The sequence below is a fragment of the Gobius niger genome (assembly GCF_951799975.1).
Source record: "Gobius niger genome assembly, chromosome: 7".
NCBI lineage: Eukaryota > Metazoa > Chordata > Actinopteri > Gobiiformes > Gobiidae > Gobius > Gobius niger.
In genome coordinates, this window is record NC_136858.1 from 33,403,525 (window position 1) to 33,424,023 (window position 20,499).

At 40.1% G+C, this 20,499-nt stretch overlaps 1 protein-coding gene across 2 annotated transcripts in view; it reads left to right on the forward strand.

Moving 5' to 3' along the window:
- inpp5a (inositol polyphosphate-5-phosphatase A) overlaps positions 1–20,499 on the forward strand; it is a 350,565-nt gene that overhangs the window by 84,818 nt on the left and 245,248 nt on the right. For both annotated transcript variants that reach the window (XM_079560596.1, XM_079560595.1), the window contains exons 3-4: positions 15,276–15,376; positions 18,232–18,319. In XM_079560596.1, the coding sequence (XP_079416722.1) occupies positions 15,276–15,376; positions 18,232–18,319 (189 nt within the window). The remainder of the gene's footprint in view (positions 1–15,275; positions 15,377–18,231; positions 18,320–20,499) is intronic.

Genomic DNA, 20,499 nt, shown 5'->3' on the forward strand with positions numbered 1-20,499 from the left:
TGTTGCTGTGTTGTGTCACCTTATATGTTTTTTTTTATTTTATTTTTTTATTTTTTGTGACATTTTTGTTGAGTTTTTGTGACATTTTTGTTGAATTTTTGTTGAATTTTTGTTGAATTTTTGTTGCATTTTTGTTGAGTTTTTGTTGCATTTTTGTTGAATTTTTGGTTAAGTTTTGTCACTCCTTGGTTGAGTTTTTGTCACATTTTTGTCACATCTTTGTTGAATTTTTGTCACATCTTTGTTGTTTTTTTGTCACATTTTTGGTGCTTTTTCCTCAAGAATCTTTTTGATTAGGGTAAAGCAAAACTGGTCAAAATGGGATCCGTTCAGGTGGGAGTTAACAGGTTAAAGAGGTTTCTTGACCTTTCATTTTATCCACAAGTCCTATTCTACCACTTGTACAGCAGCACGTCAAGGATTAATCATCTATTGTACTAATGTAGTGGTAAACCTTTGTAATTATATCTTATCTTATATCAGGCAGCACTTTCAATTAGGGATGGGAACCTCTGGGTAGCTCACGATTTGATACGCGATACATGGCTTACGATAACGATTATCTCGCGATACTGCGATAATCAATATATTGCACAAAAATAACCTATGATACATCATGATTAAAAAAACATGCTACTTTTAACCTTTATTTTAACATACTACATATTATTCATCATGTACATTTCTTTTCATGTGCTTTGTACCACTTTTATAAAGGATCCCCGACTTACGCACTGAAAATGTGTCTATAGATCTGTCAGTGACTTCATTTACAGTTAAATAAACAAGAAACCACAGTCCTGTTTAAAAAGTAATAAATAAACCCCAAATTAATCTTCTTTATGATTATAAAAATGGAATTTATTTGTGTGACAGCGTTTGGTCCAAGTGTTTAAAACTGTAGTGCTGCCCCCTGCTGTCCTGACTGAATTCTTGATCATTGTTTGCATGACGCTGCTCAGTAATATGCATGCCGTCTTCACAAGTATCGATATCGGAATAAAAAGTATCAGTATCGTATCCATCCATCCATCCATCCATCCATCCATCCATCCATCCATCCATCCATCTTCTTCCACTTGTCCGTTGCCGGGTCGTGGTGCCCAAATCACATTGCACCAGCCCCTTATGGCTCCTCCTGCAGGTGGTGGGTCCACAGAAGGACGGCCTCACGATTCAAACGGGCCTGTTGGTCTCTCATAAGGGGCTTCTGAACCGCTCTTTGTCTGACCCGTCACCAAGGACCTTTTTGCCCTGGGAGACCCTACCAGGGGCACGAAACCCCCCGACAACAAAGCCCCCAGGATCATTTGGGCGCTCAAACCCCTCCACCACGTTAAGGTGGCGGTTCCAGGAGGGGCGGTATCGTATCGTCATGCAAAATATCGCGATATATCAGAAAATCGATATATTGTCACACTCCTACTTTCAGTGTGTTCTTCATTGGTCTGCAGCATTGAAGGTGCATCGACAATCGCCAAACCTCTTTACTGTACTTTTCATTTTGCAGCCTGTGGTGCAGTCAAAAGCCTTGTGTTTTGAATTGTAGTCGTGTAAAAGTAGTCCAACTCCTCAAAAAACTGTGTGCAAATTTACTTTGTCCCTGCATCCCGGAAAGCAAAAGCAGTCGAGCTGGCTGCGAGACGTGTACGAGCGTCGATCGGGGCCATGTCCCTGTGTGTCGTCAAGTCGGAGCAGGGAATCCCTCGCCACACCTTCCAGGAAATGAAACTATTTGCTTTACGACGTGTCTAGGCCATAGTCCGCTTCTGTGTTTGCCCCGTTGACAGCTCATAGTTCGCATGTTTTCACGTCGTGCTGTTTGGGAGTGTACAATGCGTGTCGCGGAACATCGAGAAGTGCATTCCTTGGCTTCTTTGTCGCGTGTACTGAATGGAAGAATGCGCAGAGAATGCCATGGCTGTAAAATGCTTTGTAATTTGTTTATGGAGAAAATGGGCACAGTTGCAAATTACAAGTAAAGTGTTTCAGACTTAAACGTAACAGTTAACAAGAAATGGCTTTGAGAGTTTGCATAAATTAAGAGAATATCAACTGCAGAGCTTACTTTCAGAGTACATTATCCTCTTGTCCGCGGTGAATCTTGTTTCAGACGTCACAGTGGGCGCAGGTGGAAGAGGCATCTTTCCAATATGTCTTTTCCAATTCACATAAGACATTCATCCAAATAAACAAGCATCGAGAGACTGGCTATTTCGGCGTAATGATGAAAGATGAATGACTTTTTCTGAATTCGGGTGCAGCGCTCACATGGGACTGGGTAGAGGCCAGACAAAAGAAACTGTGGTGCAGAATAGAGGAAAATAAGCTTCATGAAATGCCAAGGTAACGAGACGGACACTGTGCCTGTTCTATCAGAGTGCTTTCTGTAATTATGACCTCTTTATGTTGTTTGCCGTCAGTGTTTGTTTCTTCTATGGAGATTAATTACATATTCCATAACTTGGAGTCAAATCGTATCCAACATTCTTTGTTTGTGCAGCTCTTGAGTGACTTCTTGTGGACACCGTTAGCTTTACTCAAGAGACTTTATTTTAGCATAATGTTGTGTGTTCAAATGATGCTATAATTGTCTCTTTTTCAGGGTGCAATAATGCAGTGTTTTTGGAACAGTTTTAAAAAAAGATCAGGGCTGTCAAAGTTCCCCATCACCATCAGACTCGTGCACAAAAAAGAAAAAACAGCGCACATGTAAATCCAGCTGTTGTTCTGTGTCAAATTGTTGTTGTTGTAATCATATTTTTCTACTACTACTTTATTAATGCCCGTATAGTTTTATAGTTTTAAAGTTTTGTAGTTTATTATTGAGCTACCAAGTGTTACTTTTCATGTTGCACAATTGAACCGAAGAAGATTCCTAGTTTGTGAACCTATTCTGATTCTGTTAGCGTTTTAAAGCAGTACTAAGTAACTTATATACCTTAATAAATCCTTTCCGTAGTCCCTGTGGGGGTAATACAAGTGTTTATGGGATGATTGGAGGGTCTTTCATCTCCCCCTGGTGTCTCTGGACAGAAAACCATGTTTGCAACTTGACTGCCACCGGACCGGAGCCACCAATACACACTAATGATATCACGAAGAAGAAGCTAACATGCTAACGGGCAAAGCTAACTGCGGGCTAACGTCACTTTAAACAGTATTTACAGCCAAGTTTGAGTGAAAAAAAATAAATTCCATTGTATAATTGGATGCACAGTAACCCTCTCTCCCTTCGCCTTTCCTGTCAGCGTAGTATTTACTCTCCAAGACAATTAATAAGTTAAAAAATCGTAACTTGCTACTACACCTGCAGTTGCGCTTATGGCCTCTAGGCAGAAGAGTTACTTTGTACTGCTTTAACTCACGTTGTATTACAAATTACAAATGGTATCGGCCCCCCTTTTTGACATTTTGCCACGCTTTGAACCATAAACATAAATATATTTAGTTGAAATTTTATGTGAAAGACACTCACTAAGTGACACACAATCATGAAGTGAAATTAATAAAAATTTAAATGAATTTTTTTTTTTTTTTTACTTCACTTTTCAAAGTTTTGGAAATCTTTTTATAACCTAACCCAGCTTTACTTCTCAATACCTGTGTGTTCTTGGACTTCATGATGCTTCTGCTCCACAATAGTCTCTAACAGACCTCTGAGATCATCACAGAGCAGCTGTATTTGAACTGACATTAGATCACACACAGGCAGACTCTATTTAGTCTTTGGGTCAACATGTGATCATTCAGAAATCATCAGGCAACTTCTGAAGGCAATTGGTTGCACTAAAAGGAAAGGGGAGCGGTACTTATGCACATCACACTTTATAAAAAAAAAGAAAAATCTAAATATATATCGAATTCATTTCACTTCACGCTTGTGTGTCTCTTAGTGTGTGTCAATTAGAATTTCAATTAAATATATTTTTGTTTATGGTGTGGCAAGATGTCGCAAAGTTAAAGGGGGCCCATACTTATGCAATCCACTGTAGCTTCACGAAATAGTTAATAGTTTAAAGAAATGTGAGCAAATGCTTTGAATTTGATCTTGACATAGTGTTAATTATGGGAGGAGGCCTCGTGGAAGACCAAGGACATGCTGGTGGGACTATGTCTCCGAACTAGCCTGGTATCGCCTCGGGGTCCCCCCAGAACAGCTGGAGGAGGTGTGCGTGGATCGGGAAGTCTGGGCCTGGATGGATGGATGGATGGATGGATGGATGGATGGATGGATGGATGGATGGATGGATGGATGGATGGATGGATGGATGGATGGATGGATGGATGGATGGGTGGATGGAACTTCTATTTATTGTGCTTAATCTCATTTCAAAAGTGAGGTTAATCTGATAAAAAATGAATCAATTGACAGCACTAAAACAGTTAACTAATTCTTTGCATAGCTTTGCAACTGTTTTTCCACATTTGTTTGTTATTTCAATAGCGAACTGTGTATGTTACAACTATGACTGTCATATACTACTTCTTGCCCAGGACTCCCTTGGAAATTAAGTTTCTAATCTCAATGGAACTTTCCTTGGTGAAATAAAGGTGATCAAATGAGTCTGATCGAGTTGTATCTGAGGGGCGCTTTTACAGTAACTGTAAAAAACATTAGAACTATATTGCTGCTGCTTTACACACAACCTGCTGTAAGGATTCCTCTCGTTTTCAGTAAACAAAGCACCTGATTTGCCTTCTCTCTCTCTCTCTCTCTCTCTCTCTCTCTCTCTCTCTCTCTCTCTCTCTCTCTCTCTCTCTCTCTCTCTCTCTCTCTCTCTCTCTATCTCTATCTAACATGGACCTATCAGTGCAGATGAATGAGCTCCCATTTGCATCTCTCCACCTCATCAGATACATTTGCATTGGAACCTTCTCTGCCCTGTCACAGCTTGTACTGCGCTCAACTCTCAGCTTTTGTTTACCCGTTTGAAGTTCCTTTGCATTAATGGAGTGGTTGGAGATGCCAATCACGTTTGACACGTGCTGGGATGGTGCGTCATGGCGGTACAACGGTTCAATACCTGCTGCTGGCATTGGATCCTTTATATCAGGGGTAGGCAAGTTTTCTTGGCGGAGGGACGATTTTCTTTATCGTAAATAGACCGAGGGCCGAAGCCGCTGATTATTATCCCAACGTAAAGCACAACACTGGAATAATTACCATCTTAAAGGAGATAAATAACTTAAAATGTCTTGTATTAAAGTTCTTCTAACTAATCCAAGATACAAATGCCAATGGAACAAGAATAAAAAAGAGAATAACTACTACTAGAGGTTTTATCTCGTCTATTACCAGACTAAATTTACTCCAACTTTAGATTTAATCTGTTAATTCAAGTAGATTTATATAATTTCTTCCTTAAAATGATTTTTCTTTTTCCAGTGCACTTCTTTCAAATGACAGTGTTGTACATATGACCTCATTGGGTGTATTGACTGTATTTCTACCTTTTTTTTTTTCCATTTAACTAATATTGTTAAAAGTACTCTCTGATTTGTGTAGTAATGTTTCTCAAAATCATCTTGAGGGCCACAGGTGCTGTGCTGGAGGGCCGGATTTGGCCCCCGGGCCTGACGTTGCCTACCCCTGCTTTTTATCTTTATTAAAACAAAAAAGAAGCCCCAATGTTTGTGAAGTTACCTGAATTATAATAATCTGGTCCAAGATCCTTTGTGGAGATGTTGATATGGTTGTATTTGGTGGGAAAGTTGGAGACCCACTGATTTAGGTCATAACTGTGAAGCAAATCAGAAACATATCAATGAGATGTTTTTCTCAGATGGCGTCAAACGTAGCTCACTCAGACTCCCTGGTTTTGATGATTCTCTGTCTGTGTGATCTGGGACTCTCTGGCTCTGATCAGCCTCTTCAGACCCGCCGGTGTTTGTGGATCTGGGACACTTGGTTCGTCAGGAACAGGCTCTAAGACGGTCGTGGGTCAGACGAGACTCAGCTGTTTTTTTCATCCACAAGCCAAAAAAACACTTTCCCGAGTTTTGGAAGTAAACTAGGTTAAAGTGAAATGCATAAAAAGAAAGAGGAACAAAGGAAAATGTGGGATGTTTCTCAATTGCTTAGATCCTTCCTCCGTTCTCCGCTTCATTGACTTCCTCGGGAGTGCAGCTCCTCCAAAGCAGAGCAGAGTGTCCTCTTACTGCTGCATTTGAGAGCATTTGGAAGGGGCTGATCATATAATAAAATATCGATCTATACTTGCAAAAACATTTTTTTTTTTTTTAGATATAAGAGGCCAGAAAGCTGTTTATGAACTGGTTTTGGTTGGATGTCTTACTGTTTAAACATTTTGGCTTGAATACTAACATTTCTGCAAGGATCTGAGATCATTCTACACATTAGGACATTGCTGGAACATGTAGGGCAGGGGTAGGCAACGTCAGGCCCGGGGGCCATATCCGGCCCTCCAGCACAGCACCTCTGGCCCTCAAGATGATTTTGAGAAACATTACTACACAAATCAGAGAACACTTTTAACATTATTAGACTTAAATGGGAGAAAAAAAGTTAGAAATACTGTCAATACACCCAGTTAGGTCATATAGTATGTACAACACTGGCATTTGAAAGAAGTGCACTGGAAAAAGAAAAATCATTTTATGGAAGAAATTATATAAATCTACTTGAATTAACAGATTAAATCCAAGGTTGGAGTAGATTTAGAGATAGTCTGGTAATAGACGGGATATAACCTCTAGTAGTTATTCTCTTTTTTATTCTTGTTCCATTGGCACTAGCATTTGTATCTTGGATTAGTTCAATCCGACTCAAATTCAACATAGAAGAACTTCAATACAAGCAATTTTAAGTTATTTATCTCCTTTAAGATGGTCATTATTCCAGTGTTGTGCTTTACTTTGGGCTAATAATCAGCGGCTTCGGCCCTCGGTCTATTTACAATAAAGAAAATCGGCCCTCCGCCAAGAAAACTTGCCTGGGGGGAGGAAACTCCGTATAGTCCCATAAGTGATTATTTAATTAAGTACAAACATATGTGTCATATTTAGGTGATTCCATTGCTAAACCAAGTTTGGGCAAAACAAAAAGAAGACTTTTTTTTTTTTTTTTGCAGTGCATTATGGGTAGTAATTGCTCTCCAATGGAACAACACTTGGCGGTGCGGTGATGGCAGAGGATCCTCGCAATTGGGAAACAGACATCTTTTTGTCACAAAGCTTCACACACAGTCCCTGGCGTAGACCTGCACTGCTCCTTTTTTGTTATCATCCTGCCTTTCTTACATGTTTACTGTCCCGGAGAGGCAACAGGACTTGCTACAACCACAGGGCGCTGCACAAAATCCGGCGACATCTTAAAGCACAGAATTAGCCTCATTATGAAAACGACTGATTAGCGACTGTGATTAGCTCGCACATCCAACATGGCAGCGTCTTGACTTGTGTCTTGCTGTATCTCATTATGCCGCTCCGTTGGCCCCTCTGGCTCCTCTCCACAGCAGCTGTTATTATCTGTGAGAGGGCACTTCTGTCCTGGCCCTCCATAAAGGCGGATTCTCATTGATGCTGTGTTTGACGTGTCAATATTTCCACAGCAGATAAGTCAACACACGTCCCGCTGGTAATATGCTGTGTTTAGGGTTCTTCATTTTGAGGTCAGGGCAGGGGTAGGTACTGATGCTACTGATGATGGGGCAGCTACTGAAATTACCTCCAGTTTATGGTGTGGAAAGAGATTAGAAGTGGCTTATGTTTCATGTTGACTCTTTCATAATTAATGGTAAAACAAACAGAGATTACATCATAAGGGGAAAAGAAATAGTCAATGATCTAAATATTTTTCTATTCTCCTTTGCTTAATACTGACCATATTAGGTGTTCATTGTTCATTGTTCATTGTACTGCTGATCAGGGATGGGATGATAAACAGTAATATTGATAATCGCAATAAAAAAATGCAGCAATTAATCGATCGCCACATAGTATAGTCCAAAATGTTACACAGTGTGCCTTTAAATACTTTAAATACATGCTTTATGTCTCACTCAACATGACATTTACAGCAGACAATGAAGAGGAATGTTTAATAATTGTCCAATCCCCATCATTTCTGCAGTTTCCACCTCAGTTTTTAAACCGTAGGCGAATATCCTGATAATATCATTAATCACAATGACTCACGTCCCATCCCGACTGCTGATGAGCATTAGAATAAGTGTTTTGATATATTGTGCATTCGTAGACAATGTCATATTATGTTATTATATTATTCTGTCTCCTCAGATGATTTTGTGGAATAAGATTGTGGCAAAGTACTCCAAAATAGTACAAGTATTGTGGATCTACTGTATCTATTATGTAGGATCTATATAATGTACAGCCCTTCTTTATGAGCATTTTTTTTTTTAATTTGAGGACAATATATTGGTCTGAAAAAAATAAGAAATAAAAAAAAATATATAATAAAAAATGGCCCCACCACTCAGGTCTCCTATCCTGTCTCTAACCCATTCACTAAACCCTTTCCCCCCTCCCACCTGAAAGAAAGGAGAGCCCGTAAGGCAAGAGTCAAGAGAAAAGGAGGAAAGAGAAGAAGCCGTAGAAAATAAGTTTAGAAAGAAAAAGATTGGAAGAAAAAAGAAAAGAGAAGAAAAGGACAGTAGAAGAGGAAAGAGTAAAGGAGTAAAATAAAGGAATGAGCAAAAAAAGGATAAAGGTTAAAAACAACAGAAATGCACTCACACATACATACCGTGAAGAAGGGAGGGAAAGAAGGAGGGGAAAAGATAATAATGATAAAGAAAGTTTTTTTTTTTAAATGTAAAAGAAAAAAAAAGAGGGGGAAATAAAAAAGCAGGGAAGGGAAAAGCAAGACAGTTCATTGTGGTAAATATATTCGTGGATGAAAGGTTTGTCTGAGAAGTTATGTTTCATTTTCTCTCTCGTCATCGATGACCTCAGTGTTGTGTGAAAATGCATCCTCCATGTATTTTAAAAACGGGTTCCATGTGCTGTAGAACCGTTTATGGGACCTTGAGCCTTTCTTCATTAAGGCCCATAGGATTCAATGACAAGACAGTTCAGGGTGCAAGAGTGGGGAGAGACATTCAGTAAATAATTCAGTTTTGTGCACAAGTGTTCTACCTTTCCTCTGACTAAACATATTTTAAATCTGCACCACGAACCAACCAAGAAAAATGACCTACCCTAGCTGTAAAGTTTCCAGGGTAGAAATGGACATTCACCATTAAATTAGACTGTTTTTTCCACCCAAAATGCATCTTTTATTCTTGTAGGAACTAGTTCTGGGACAGATTTCATGATTGGGAATTGTCTAAGTCATGCCTGTCAAGTTGTTGTTGTTTTATTCACTCTTGCTCATTTGGTTTACCTGTTCTGCTCAAAATGCCAGCCCACACTCCGGCATCCGTCCCGCACAGAGAATATGATGAAGCTCCTCTGTGTTTTAAAGCCCGAAATCTTTGCCAAATTTGTTCTTAGTGTTTGGCAGTACGTTTGTCATAAGTCCACCCTATGCTCATATACATATAAATAAGTTCATGTATTTTCTAGACACATTACCGTAAATGTTCTAATATAGGCCGGGGCCTTTATTTACTCAAGGGCATCTAGGACCAGGCCTTTATTGGAACCAGGCCACAATTAGAGACAGGCCTTTAATTCTATTTGAGCAAAACGGACGACCAGGAAAACGAAGAAAAACAAGATTTGTGTCCGTTTGCACCTAAAATATTAGGTTCATTTATTAATTCATATTTCAAACCCTCTCCCAGCGGCTGGAACATTGACTGCTTTTATTTTGTCGGGACAACAGGAAGTGTTTCGTTGCTGTTAGCGGAGCTTTGACATCAATGTCACTGCAGGCTTCTGTTTCGTTTTTACCGGACCGGATTATTTGTTGTTATCTTGTGTAAAGGCGAGTTTAGACGGAGCGTTTGTTTTTGTGATCGTTCATGAGACTGACCCGAGAGAAGACGAGACGCTCGCGCTGATCGGAGGAGTTATTTTGAGGCGTGGGACTGACCTGCACACGGAGCAGCTGGACGTGCTTTGAGGACGCGATGGTGACTTTATTAGACCCTGGAGGGTCACACAACTCTCCCCCTGTTTCCACAAATAGTCACAGGAGGTTTGAAAAGTGGCTAAATCTGTGTCAAAGTTACGCTCGGATCTGCTCCTCCGCAGCGTCCCCATCAGCCCGGGTTCCCGTTTGTTTACTTCCTGCACGTGAGTTATCATTTACACGAGTATGAGACAAATTCCTAACATGGGGAATATTTCTACCGCTATACTTTCTAACAATAGCCCCGGCCTGTTTTAGAGACCGGCTTTAATTTGCCTCCGCCAGCCGCGAACCCGGCCTCTGTTAGAGACCCGGCCTCTAATGGAATACAGGCCAGTATTAGAGAATTTACGTTATTTTAAGTTCTATCGGCTACAGTGTGTAAAGGTTCAGCCAGAATAAAGCATGTCGTAAGACTTCTAGATAAAGTCAGTCCCATGTGCAGCCTTGATCTCAACCTAATTGTTAATCCGTTTAAACAGTGACATTGCTTTACCTCCCCCTCCCGCACATTGTTGCACTCCAGTTATCACCAAACTCATTGGGTTTATGACCTGTGTGTAGTGAAGTGATAGGTCCACTAATCTTTAAGTTTTCACTCCTGTAGGTCTGCACTCCGAGGTCACGCAGCTAAATGACAAGGCATAGGTCGATGAAAAATCCATACTGTTATTGCCATACATTACTTTTATTTGATTCGGGCCGGGACCATAATGCATCGGTGGGTATAAAAGGACTTAGCGGGGGACCATTTGGAGCTGCCCCCCGCTCTCCTGTGGCTGAGTGACAGTGATGTATAAGGCATTGGGACATGGGCAGGGTGAGGCCCGTGAGTGCTGTGAGCGCTCTAAATCACTGCTCCGTATTGATTTTGCATTAAGAGTCAGTCACAGGGAACACCTCTGATAGACGTCTACAAACACTATGAGAAGTCATTCTGCACACCCATAGCAATGTAATATACAGTATAGAGAAGGCCACTGGGCTACTTTAATCCCTCAAAAGAATGTAGAGGTCCCTTGATGTTAAAGGAATAGGCCACCGTTTTTACATACTGAGATATGTTCTTACCTGAGCTTAGACGAGTTCATTTGTACCTGTCTGGTCTTCAAAATGAAACAATGTGGATTTTCTAAGCGGATAAAAAGGGGAACTATATTGTAAGGTGTAATAGTACTTCTGGTACTTTCTGGTCTTCCCAAAAAGAATATCTCAGGTCTACAACTTTTACAAAATTCAGCAGCTCGTGTCCTGACGAAGACCAGGAGGCGGGACCACATTACACCGGTTTTAGAATCGCTGCATTGGCTCCCCGTGTGTTTCAACTGCTTTTACCTTACGAACCTTCACGGCCCCCTCGCTCCTCTGGCAGGGGTCTCCTTGTTATTCCTAAAGTCAACAAAAAGACTCAATATTACGGCCCTCGGCTCTGGAACCACCTGAGGAGGAGCTCAGGGCTGCAGAGAACGTTCATGTTTTTAAGAGCAGCTCAAGACCCACCTTTTTAGCTTAGCTTTTAACTGACTAATCTATTTATTTAATCCTAATATCTAAAATATATATATGGGAGGTTGTGCCAAGCGTATTGTTTTAAATGTTGTAATCTGTAAAGCACTTTGTGATGCCTTTCGGTATGAAAAGCGCGTTATAAATAAAGTTTGATTGATTGATTGATTGATACTTCGACATCTTCTTCTTATCCTTGATTGTGTTACAGATGCAACACAAAGCTGCGCTCCACATGTTTAAACCTCATAAATCATCATCAGACCCACAATAAGCAGCTCTTTGCTCAAAGAGTGTTTATCATGGTGGCATTGATTTGTTAGCAAGTCATCAGCATCAAAGTGGAAGCTCTATCATGTGTCATTCAACCAAACTGATCGTTTAAAGTTTGACAGAGCATTAAACATTTGTAACGTGTGTGTTTTCAATAAAATATCCAAAAGTCCAAACTCTAAAAATAAGATGTGACTGTCTCAGGAGGCTGTAGACCTACCCATTCAAAAGAGAACAATACAAATCGATTAAAGTTTGATTAATTGCACAGCTCCTGTTCAAAGGTCAAATTATCACATCATATTTCAAATGTCTGTTCTGTCGCAGGCAGAGTAAACCTGTCCATGTCTTGGTGTTGGTGACTCTGCTTGTTCTGTAAAGCCACAGTGACCAGACACAAGCAGCAGCTCTTCATGAGGAGAATACAGCTGCTCTGTTCACTAAAGCCCTGAACTCAAGACGCTGTGCTCCCAGACTGGACAAATGACCCACTGGCAATGAAGCTGAAAACAAAATTACTTCAATTTAGGGTGAAGGGAATCTTATATTGTATGTAAAGCTGTTCACAGACACAAGCCCAAAGCACTTCACAAGGGACAATTTTTCATTCACTGGAGACTCTGTGGGTTAAGCTTTTTCAGAGTGGCCTAATACTATGGAAATCTGATCATCTAATGTTCAAATTTATCATACAGCCATTATATATATGAGCTATTGCAATAATTACAAATCATTTAAGTTTAGCACCTCGTAAACAGGCAAGTTAACCTCTTAACTCCCGCCTGAACAGAGAGGATCTTTTTCCTCACGTCATCACATTTTTTTTCCATCATTTTTTTGTTGGGTATTCAACTCATTTTTGTATCTTTTTTGTCATTTTTTTGGTCAATTTTTGTAAATGTTTTGTAATTTTTTGTCCATTTTTTTTATTTTTTATATTTTTGTAACATTTTGTCACATTTTTGTCATTTTTTTGGTCACATTTTTGTCCATTTTTTGTCAATTTCTTGTGATATTTTTGTGACATTTTTGCCACTTTTTCATCAATTTTTCGTCACCTTTTTGTCAATGTTTTCTCACTTTTTTGTCCCATTTCCATCATTGTTTTCATCTCAGCTTTTTTTCCAGAAGCTTTTGGACTGGGGTAAAGCCAAAATGGAGAAAATGTGCTCGGTTCAGGTGTGAGTTAAGGGTTTAAGTGTTTTTCTCTACCCAGTGAACTAGTTTCACATAAATGTATAATGGAATTTTCTTCAATAATCCAAATGTGATTATGATTGAAATCTGTAATGATCATAAATGTATCAAAGCATAGATGTTTTTACCTGTAGTTATGGAGATGTGAAAGTGCTGTCACGCGGTGCGTTGCTCTGTACACATCTCTAATGAAGGATGAACCTGGTGTTTTTCTTTGTTCAGGTTTTTAGTGGCTCCTGTGGAGCATTAGCCCCACACTCTTCCTCTGTGTAAATATATTAGCAGCCCGTCTCGCCCTGTTAGCGGCTCATCAGGCGCAGGACACGGCTTTACACTTGAAGGAACTCATAACTATAATGGCTTATACTTGTTTTGCTTTACCTGTGTCCTAAGTAACTCATAGCCTGAGATAATAACTGCTTATTATTCTGGATAGTGCTTCTGCAGTTTGCATGTTCTCCTGTGTCTTGGTGGGTGTCGTCCGTGCACAACAGGTTTCCCCATCAATCCAAAACAATCCACCAGCTACTGTGTATAATTCACTCACTGTGCCATATTTGCTATTTTGGAAAAAGATTTTAAAGCAGTACTAAGTAACTCTTCCCCCTAGAGGCCATAAGTGCAACTGCAGGTGTCGTAGCAAGTTGCGATTTTTTAACTTATTAATTGTCTTGGAGAGTAAATACTACGCTGACAGAAAAGGCGAAGGGAGAGAGGGATATTGTACATCCAATTATACAATGGAAATAATTTTTTTCACTCAAACTTGTTGTAAATACAGTTTAAAGTGACGTTAGCCCGCAGTTAGCTTTGCCCATTAGCCTGTTAGCTTCTTCTTCATGATTCCATTAGTGTGTATTGGTGGCTCCGGTCCGGTGGCAGTCAAGTTGCAAGCATGGTTTTCTGGCCAGAGACACCAGGATGAGATGAAAGACCCTCCAATCATCCCATAAACACTTGTATTACCCCCACAGGGACTACGGAAAGGATGTATTAAGTTAAACATGTTACTTAGTACTGCTTTAATAATCCCCTTTGAAGTGACATAGACTCTCATTGGATATTTGTTTCCTCATATCCACTATCCAAATTCTTCATCTCAATCTATTGTAGTGTAGAAGTTGAACATGCCAGTACTCCAGACCTGGAGACAGGTGGGACTGTCCTCTGCAGTCACATGCTGCTCTTGACCGATACCCCTGAGGCACTGCCTGAAGGATGGTTAAAATGCAGAGGACAAATTTCCCTACAGAGATCATTATATCCACATTTACAAAGTCTATGCACTATTTAACCTCTTGACTCCCGCCTGAACCGAGAGGATCTTTTTCCTCACTTCATCACCTTTTTTTTCCATCATTTTTTTGTTGGCTATTCAACTAATTCTTGTCATTTTTTGTCACATTTTTGTCATTTTTTATCACATTATTGTCCTTTTTTTGTCCTTTTTTGGTCAAGTTTGTATCACTTTTTTGTCCTTTTTTATCACATTTTTGTAATTTTTTTTCGTCACATTTTTGTAAAATTTTTGTAAAATTTTTGTCATTTTTTCATCACATTATTATCCTTTTTTTGTCCTTTTTTTGGTCAAATTTATATCACTTTTTCGTCATTTTTGTGGTCATTTTTGTATCAATTTTTTGTCATTTTTTCGTCACATTTTGTCACATTTTTTTGTCAATGTTTTCTCGCTTTTTTGTCACAATTCCATCATTTGTCTCAGTTTTGTTGCTATTTTCACAGCTTTTTTCTAGCAGCTTTTGGACTGGGGTAAAGCCAAACTGGAGAAAATGTGCTCGGTTCAGGTGGGAGTTAAGGGGTTAAATAAACCTCTTCAGCAATTAACTCATCAGTAGTCGTAGTCAACCACTCATGGCCACTTTCACTTCCACCACCACTGCTCCTTTCCTCGACCACTTTAATTCAATTACTGACCATGTGCTGAAGAAACCCCACAGTTTCAGATTTGTGAACCTCCAGGCAAATTGTCAGTGGCAGTAGGTCACCACAATGGAGCCGCGAGTGACCTTGGTCAGGGAGAGCCGACTGCACATGCTTCAGTTTAATCGGGGAAATCTAAACCGAAATCCCAGACCTTCTCACTGTGAAGAGAGTGCTTACTGGTTTGCATTAAAGTGTGGGATCACCTGCAGTGATTAAGAGACGTTATGCAACACTAATTGGCGCACGTATCCCTGGGTTAAATCCGTTGTCGTTTTCTCCTCCTCTCTTGCAGACGGTCCAGACGCAGAAGCCGCACTTCGTGGCCGTGCACTGTCAGGAGGTGGGCGGGAAGAACTACGAGGCGTCCATGGCACACGTGGACTGTTTTGTGAAGTGAGTATCCGGGTGTGAAGTGCTTAAGTGCGTAATGGTTTTGGATGAACTATGGCAGCTGATTAGAGAACACCCACAGCAGGATCGACACGGCCCTGAAACTGAGAGGACCACTCCCTCTACTGGTCACAGGAGCAAACAGCAGGAGAAAGTTCACCAATATAGAACTTTGCATAACACACAAAGGGCCTCTACTTACTTGCTGTTGTACTGTATGTTATGACTATATTTCTCCCTTGAAGCTATCAATTTAAAATGTACCTTCTCACTCTTGAATTATTTGAAAACAATAAATCTGGTAGAAGATACAGAGGTAGTCATTGTGGAGCTGCACATCGTCTTTGTGATAGGATTCATGACTGGGAGCAAAATCATGAGAAGCTGGCTCATTTTTATGTCCATTTTATTTATTTTTTATCATGACACCAAACAGAAAACACATAATTATTGAGGATTAATTGTTGAGATAAACTTTAGATCCCAATGATCCTAAATGAGTGACACGTATTTACCCTTTGAAAAACTTTGTGCCACAACTAATGAAAAGAGGCTCCACATACAGTGGGGAAAAAAAGTATTGGCCAAAATCCAATAGGATGTCTACGTGAAACTGACCAAATACTTTTTTTCCCCACTGTACTCGACAGGAAGTGACGCAGCGATATGGAGCCTACCGACCAATCAGAGCAGAGCAGCTCCCTGAATGGGCGTCTCGTTGTTGTGCCTTTGTTTTGTAATTTTTCAACACAAGCAACCACTTCACGTAATGCTCTGGTTTGCTTGTATTCTTAAGTGTTTCTGACATAAACGACAGAAGTCATTTACTGAACTCCGTGTGGCAGGAGCGCCATTGTCATGTCCGAATGACGACAACTTTCTTGTGGCTGTTTCTGTCGTCACATCCACTTTGTTCTCATTGGCTGCTCTGCGCTTCGGTCGTCCCACATTAGTCCCGCCTCAAGCAGTAGCTTTTCTACGACAGGGTCGCCAGAGTCTCCTGTTTATTAATTAATAAACATCCGAGATTAGTCTGGATGCCAGGCTATGTTGTTGTGTCCTCGGGCAAGACACTTCACCCACATTACATCCAGTGTTTCCATGAATGAGAGTGTGAATGGGCGAGAGGTTCCTTGATTTAAAGCACTCCAAGTTCCTAATGCAGGTCAGAAGGCGCTAATAATGATGATGATCTCTTTTCTTTTATTCTTTGATTGCTTTTTTGTTGTGTTTTTGTCACTTTATAGTCACGTTTCTGTCGCTCTTTTGTGGCTTTTTTGTTGCATATTGGTCGCTTTTTAGTTACTTTTTTGTCACACATTTGTATCACTTTTCCGTAAAATTTCTGTCTCTTTTCTTTTATTCCTTGTTTGCTTTTTTGTTGTGTTTTTGTCACTTTATTGTCACGTTTTTGCCGCTCTTTTGTGGCTTTTTTGTTGCATATTGGTCGCTTATTAGTAACTTTTTTGTTGCTTTTTTGTCACACATTTGTATCACTTTTTTGTCAAATTTCGGTCTCTTTTCTTTTATTCCTCATTTGCTTTTTTGTTGTGTTTTTGTCACTTTGTTGTCACGTTTTTGTGGCTTTTTTTGTTGGATATTGGTCGCTTTTTAGTCACTTTTTAGTTGCTTTTTTGTCACACATTTGTATCACTTTTTCGTCACATTTTTGTCTCTTTTCTTTTATTCCTTTTTTGCTTTTTTGTTGTGTTTTTGTCACTTTATTGTTGTGTTTCTGTCGCTCTTTTGTGGCTTTTTTGTTGCATATTGGTCGCTTATTAGTCTCTTTGTAGTTGCTTTTTTTGTCACACATTTGTATCACTTTTTTTGTCAAATTTCTGTCTCTTTTCTTTTATTCCGTGGTTGCTTTTTTGTTGTGTTTTTGTGACTTTGTTGTCACGTTTTTGGCGCTTTTCTTTTATTCCTTGTTTGCTTTTTTTTGTGTGACTTTATTGTCACGTTTCTGTCGCTCTTTTGTGGCTTTTTTGTTGCATATTGGTCGCTTTTTAGTTACTTTTTTGTCACACATTTGTATCACTTTTTCGTCAAATTTCTGTCTCTTTTCTTTTATTCCTTGTTTGCTTTTGTGTTGTGTTTTTGTCACTTTATTGTCACAGTTTTGTCGCTTTTTTGTTGCATATTGGTCGCTTATTAGTCACTTTTTAGTTGCTTTTTTGTCACACATTTGTATCACTATTTTGTCACATTTTTGTCCCTTTTCTTTTATTCCTTGGTTGCTTTTTTGTTGTGTTTTTGTCACTTTATTGTTGCATTTCTGTCGCTCTTTTGTGGCTTTTTTGTTGCATATTGTTCGCTTTTTAGTTAGTTTTTTGTTGCTTTTTTGTTGCTTTTTTGTCACACATTTGTATCACTTTTTCGTCAAATTTTTGTCTCTTTTCTTTTATTCCGTGGTTGCTTTTTTGTTGTGTTTTTGTCACTCTATTGTCACGTTTTTGTCGCTCTTTTGTGGCTTTTTTGTTGCTTTTTCATCACATTTTTGTCACTTTTTTTTTCGTTTTCTTTCCTGTTTTCGTTGCTATGTTGACACTTGAAGAAGAAGAAGAAAAGGAAGTTGAAGAAGAAGCTTTTAGATTTGGGTAAAGCTTAACTGCAGAGAATGTGCTCAGTTCAGGTGGGGGTTAAGAGGTTGTCAGACGGTCAAGTTTAATCTCTTGTGTTGCCTGCTCTGCTGTTGTGTTGATCCTCTAGTTGGTTTTGTGTAAAATTGAATAAAAAAAAGACGTGTCTTTCTTCACATTCGAGATCCGGTTCGACCCTTCACTATTTTGCTTTTGCGAGATCAACCCCAGTGTCTGAACAGTCGTCTAACCTTGTGTTGTTTGTTTGTCGTCTCACAGAGAGCTGCTGTCCAGCGAGGCCCTGAAGGAGTACAGCCGAGCGCGTGTCTACCTCGACGAGAACTACAAATGCCAGGAGCACTTCACTGTGAGTACTTTTACTTTTTACTGCAGGCTAATGTAATATTTACACTGGCGCAGGAGGGTGTGAGACGTGGTTTCTGTTCAGAGTCTGCGGCTCACAGTTTCTTCTAGTTAACCCCTTAACTCCCACCTGAACCGAGCACTTTTTTTTATCCAGTTTGGCTTTACCCCAGTCTAAAAGCTTCTGGAAAAAAGCTGTGAAAATAGCAACAAAACTGAGACGAAAACAATGATGGAAATGTGACAAAAAAGTGAGAAAACATTGGCAAAAAAGTGACGACAAATTGATGAAAAAGTGGCAAAAATGTCACAAGAAATTGACGAAAAAATGACAAAAATGTGACAAAAAAATGACAAAAAATGTATAAAAAATTGACGAAAAAATGACAAAAATGTGACAAAAAATGACAAAAATGTGATAAAAAAATGATGAAAAAATTACAAAAATTATGACAAAAAATGATAAAAATGTGATTAAAAAATGACGAAAAAATGACAAAAATGTGACAAAAAATGACCAAAAAAATGACAAAAAAGCTACAAAAATGAGTTGACTATCCTAAATGATGGAAAAAAGGTTCCGGTGGGAGTTAAGAGGTTAAAAAAGCAGCGGTTTTGGGACATTTCACGTGATTCTAGTTTCAGAGCTGTGAGTTAAATCTGCAGATTTGAGGATTTTGGTACAAGTCAGCTGAGTTGTTTTGAATAGAGCCTGGGATTTGTCTTCCAGCATGAAAATGTATCTTGTTTTGTTGGTTTAATCTATTATAGAAAACGCTATCTCAATGGCCGCCGCCTGGGCGCCGCCATGTTTATTTCCCATACCGACTTTGAAGCTAAGCAGGGACGGGCCTGGTTAGGACTGGGATGGGAGACCGTTTGGGAACACCAGGAAGCCTGGCGACAGTAGTGAGTTTGTGCGTGGTTGGTGGTGGGGGCTGAAGTGCGCATAATTGTTCAGCAACTTTGAGCGTCAGGAAAAGCGCTATATCCGCGGCCGGCCCCCACGTGACGGTCCCACCGGCCGCGGGCATTGACAACGGGTCCATATGGACCGCGGTGCTGCTGTCCGAGGACAACCCGCTGTCACAAAAACGCGAGTGCACGAGATCTGACTGCCGTGCGTGTGCGCGCATCCAAACAGGGCGGTGTGTGCGCGCGTGTGTGCGTGTGCGCGTGTATCTGTGCGCGTGTATGTGTGCGCGCGTGCATCCAAACAGGGAGATGTGTGTCATCGTCACTCACCGCTAACCTGCAGACGCTCCGCACAGGTACAGTTACATCCTCCAAAAGACATCTGCGCGTCTTTGTTTAAGTCTCTCCTGCAGTGACAGAGCCTGTGGTTCATTATAGATCCAGGCAGTATTCCGTCTCTAAAGCTTTGTCTCCGAAAAACAGTACACGCAAAACATTGCCCAAAAGCCTCTAATCACACGCGCTGCTCCGACTGATTTATCCATGTGAGTAAAAGCGAAAATGACACTACAACTTAACGAGCGCATGGCCTGCACTGCGTTGTTTTTTTCTTTTTTCTTTTTGCTGCCGTACCATTTGTTTTCTATTTTGCTTTCACGTATTGTGCGCCCAGAGGTACCTTTTATTCTAAAGCCGCTTTGAACGCATTGCCAATTTTATTGTACAGTTATAAATACTGTCTAACACTATCATTAGGCTATTTCAGTTCAAAACCTACTTATTATTTTTTTGATTGCACACTACCGTGATGCACCAAACCACGGGTCCTGCACCGTGAACCAAACCGTTACAGCTGAACCCCTAATATTTATCCATACTTATTCCACTGTCTCTTGAATTCTATTCCCTGAGTTTAGCGAACATATTGTCGTTGTAGTTAATAAGAAAGGAGCACGGGTGCATCAAACACTCCCATTGCAGATTGTTTGAAATTATTTTTAGCATTCATTATTTTAAACATTTGTAGTGGCCATAGTTTTTGGAATGGGTTGGGAACCACTGGTCTACAGCTGAACTGTGTGACGGGTTGGACATTTCTTTGTAATCACTCATAATCTCAGAATATCAAATGTGGAGACTAGCGAGGCCCGGCCAAAGGCCGGGTCGCAGCTAGTGAGTGTAGAAACTCTGACAGACTTTGTGCAGTTGCCGTATTTGGCCACATGGAGGCAGTAGGGGCTTAAAGATCAAGTTGGACGTTCAGATTCT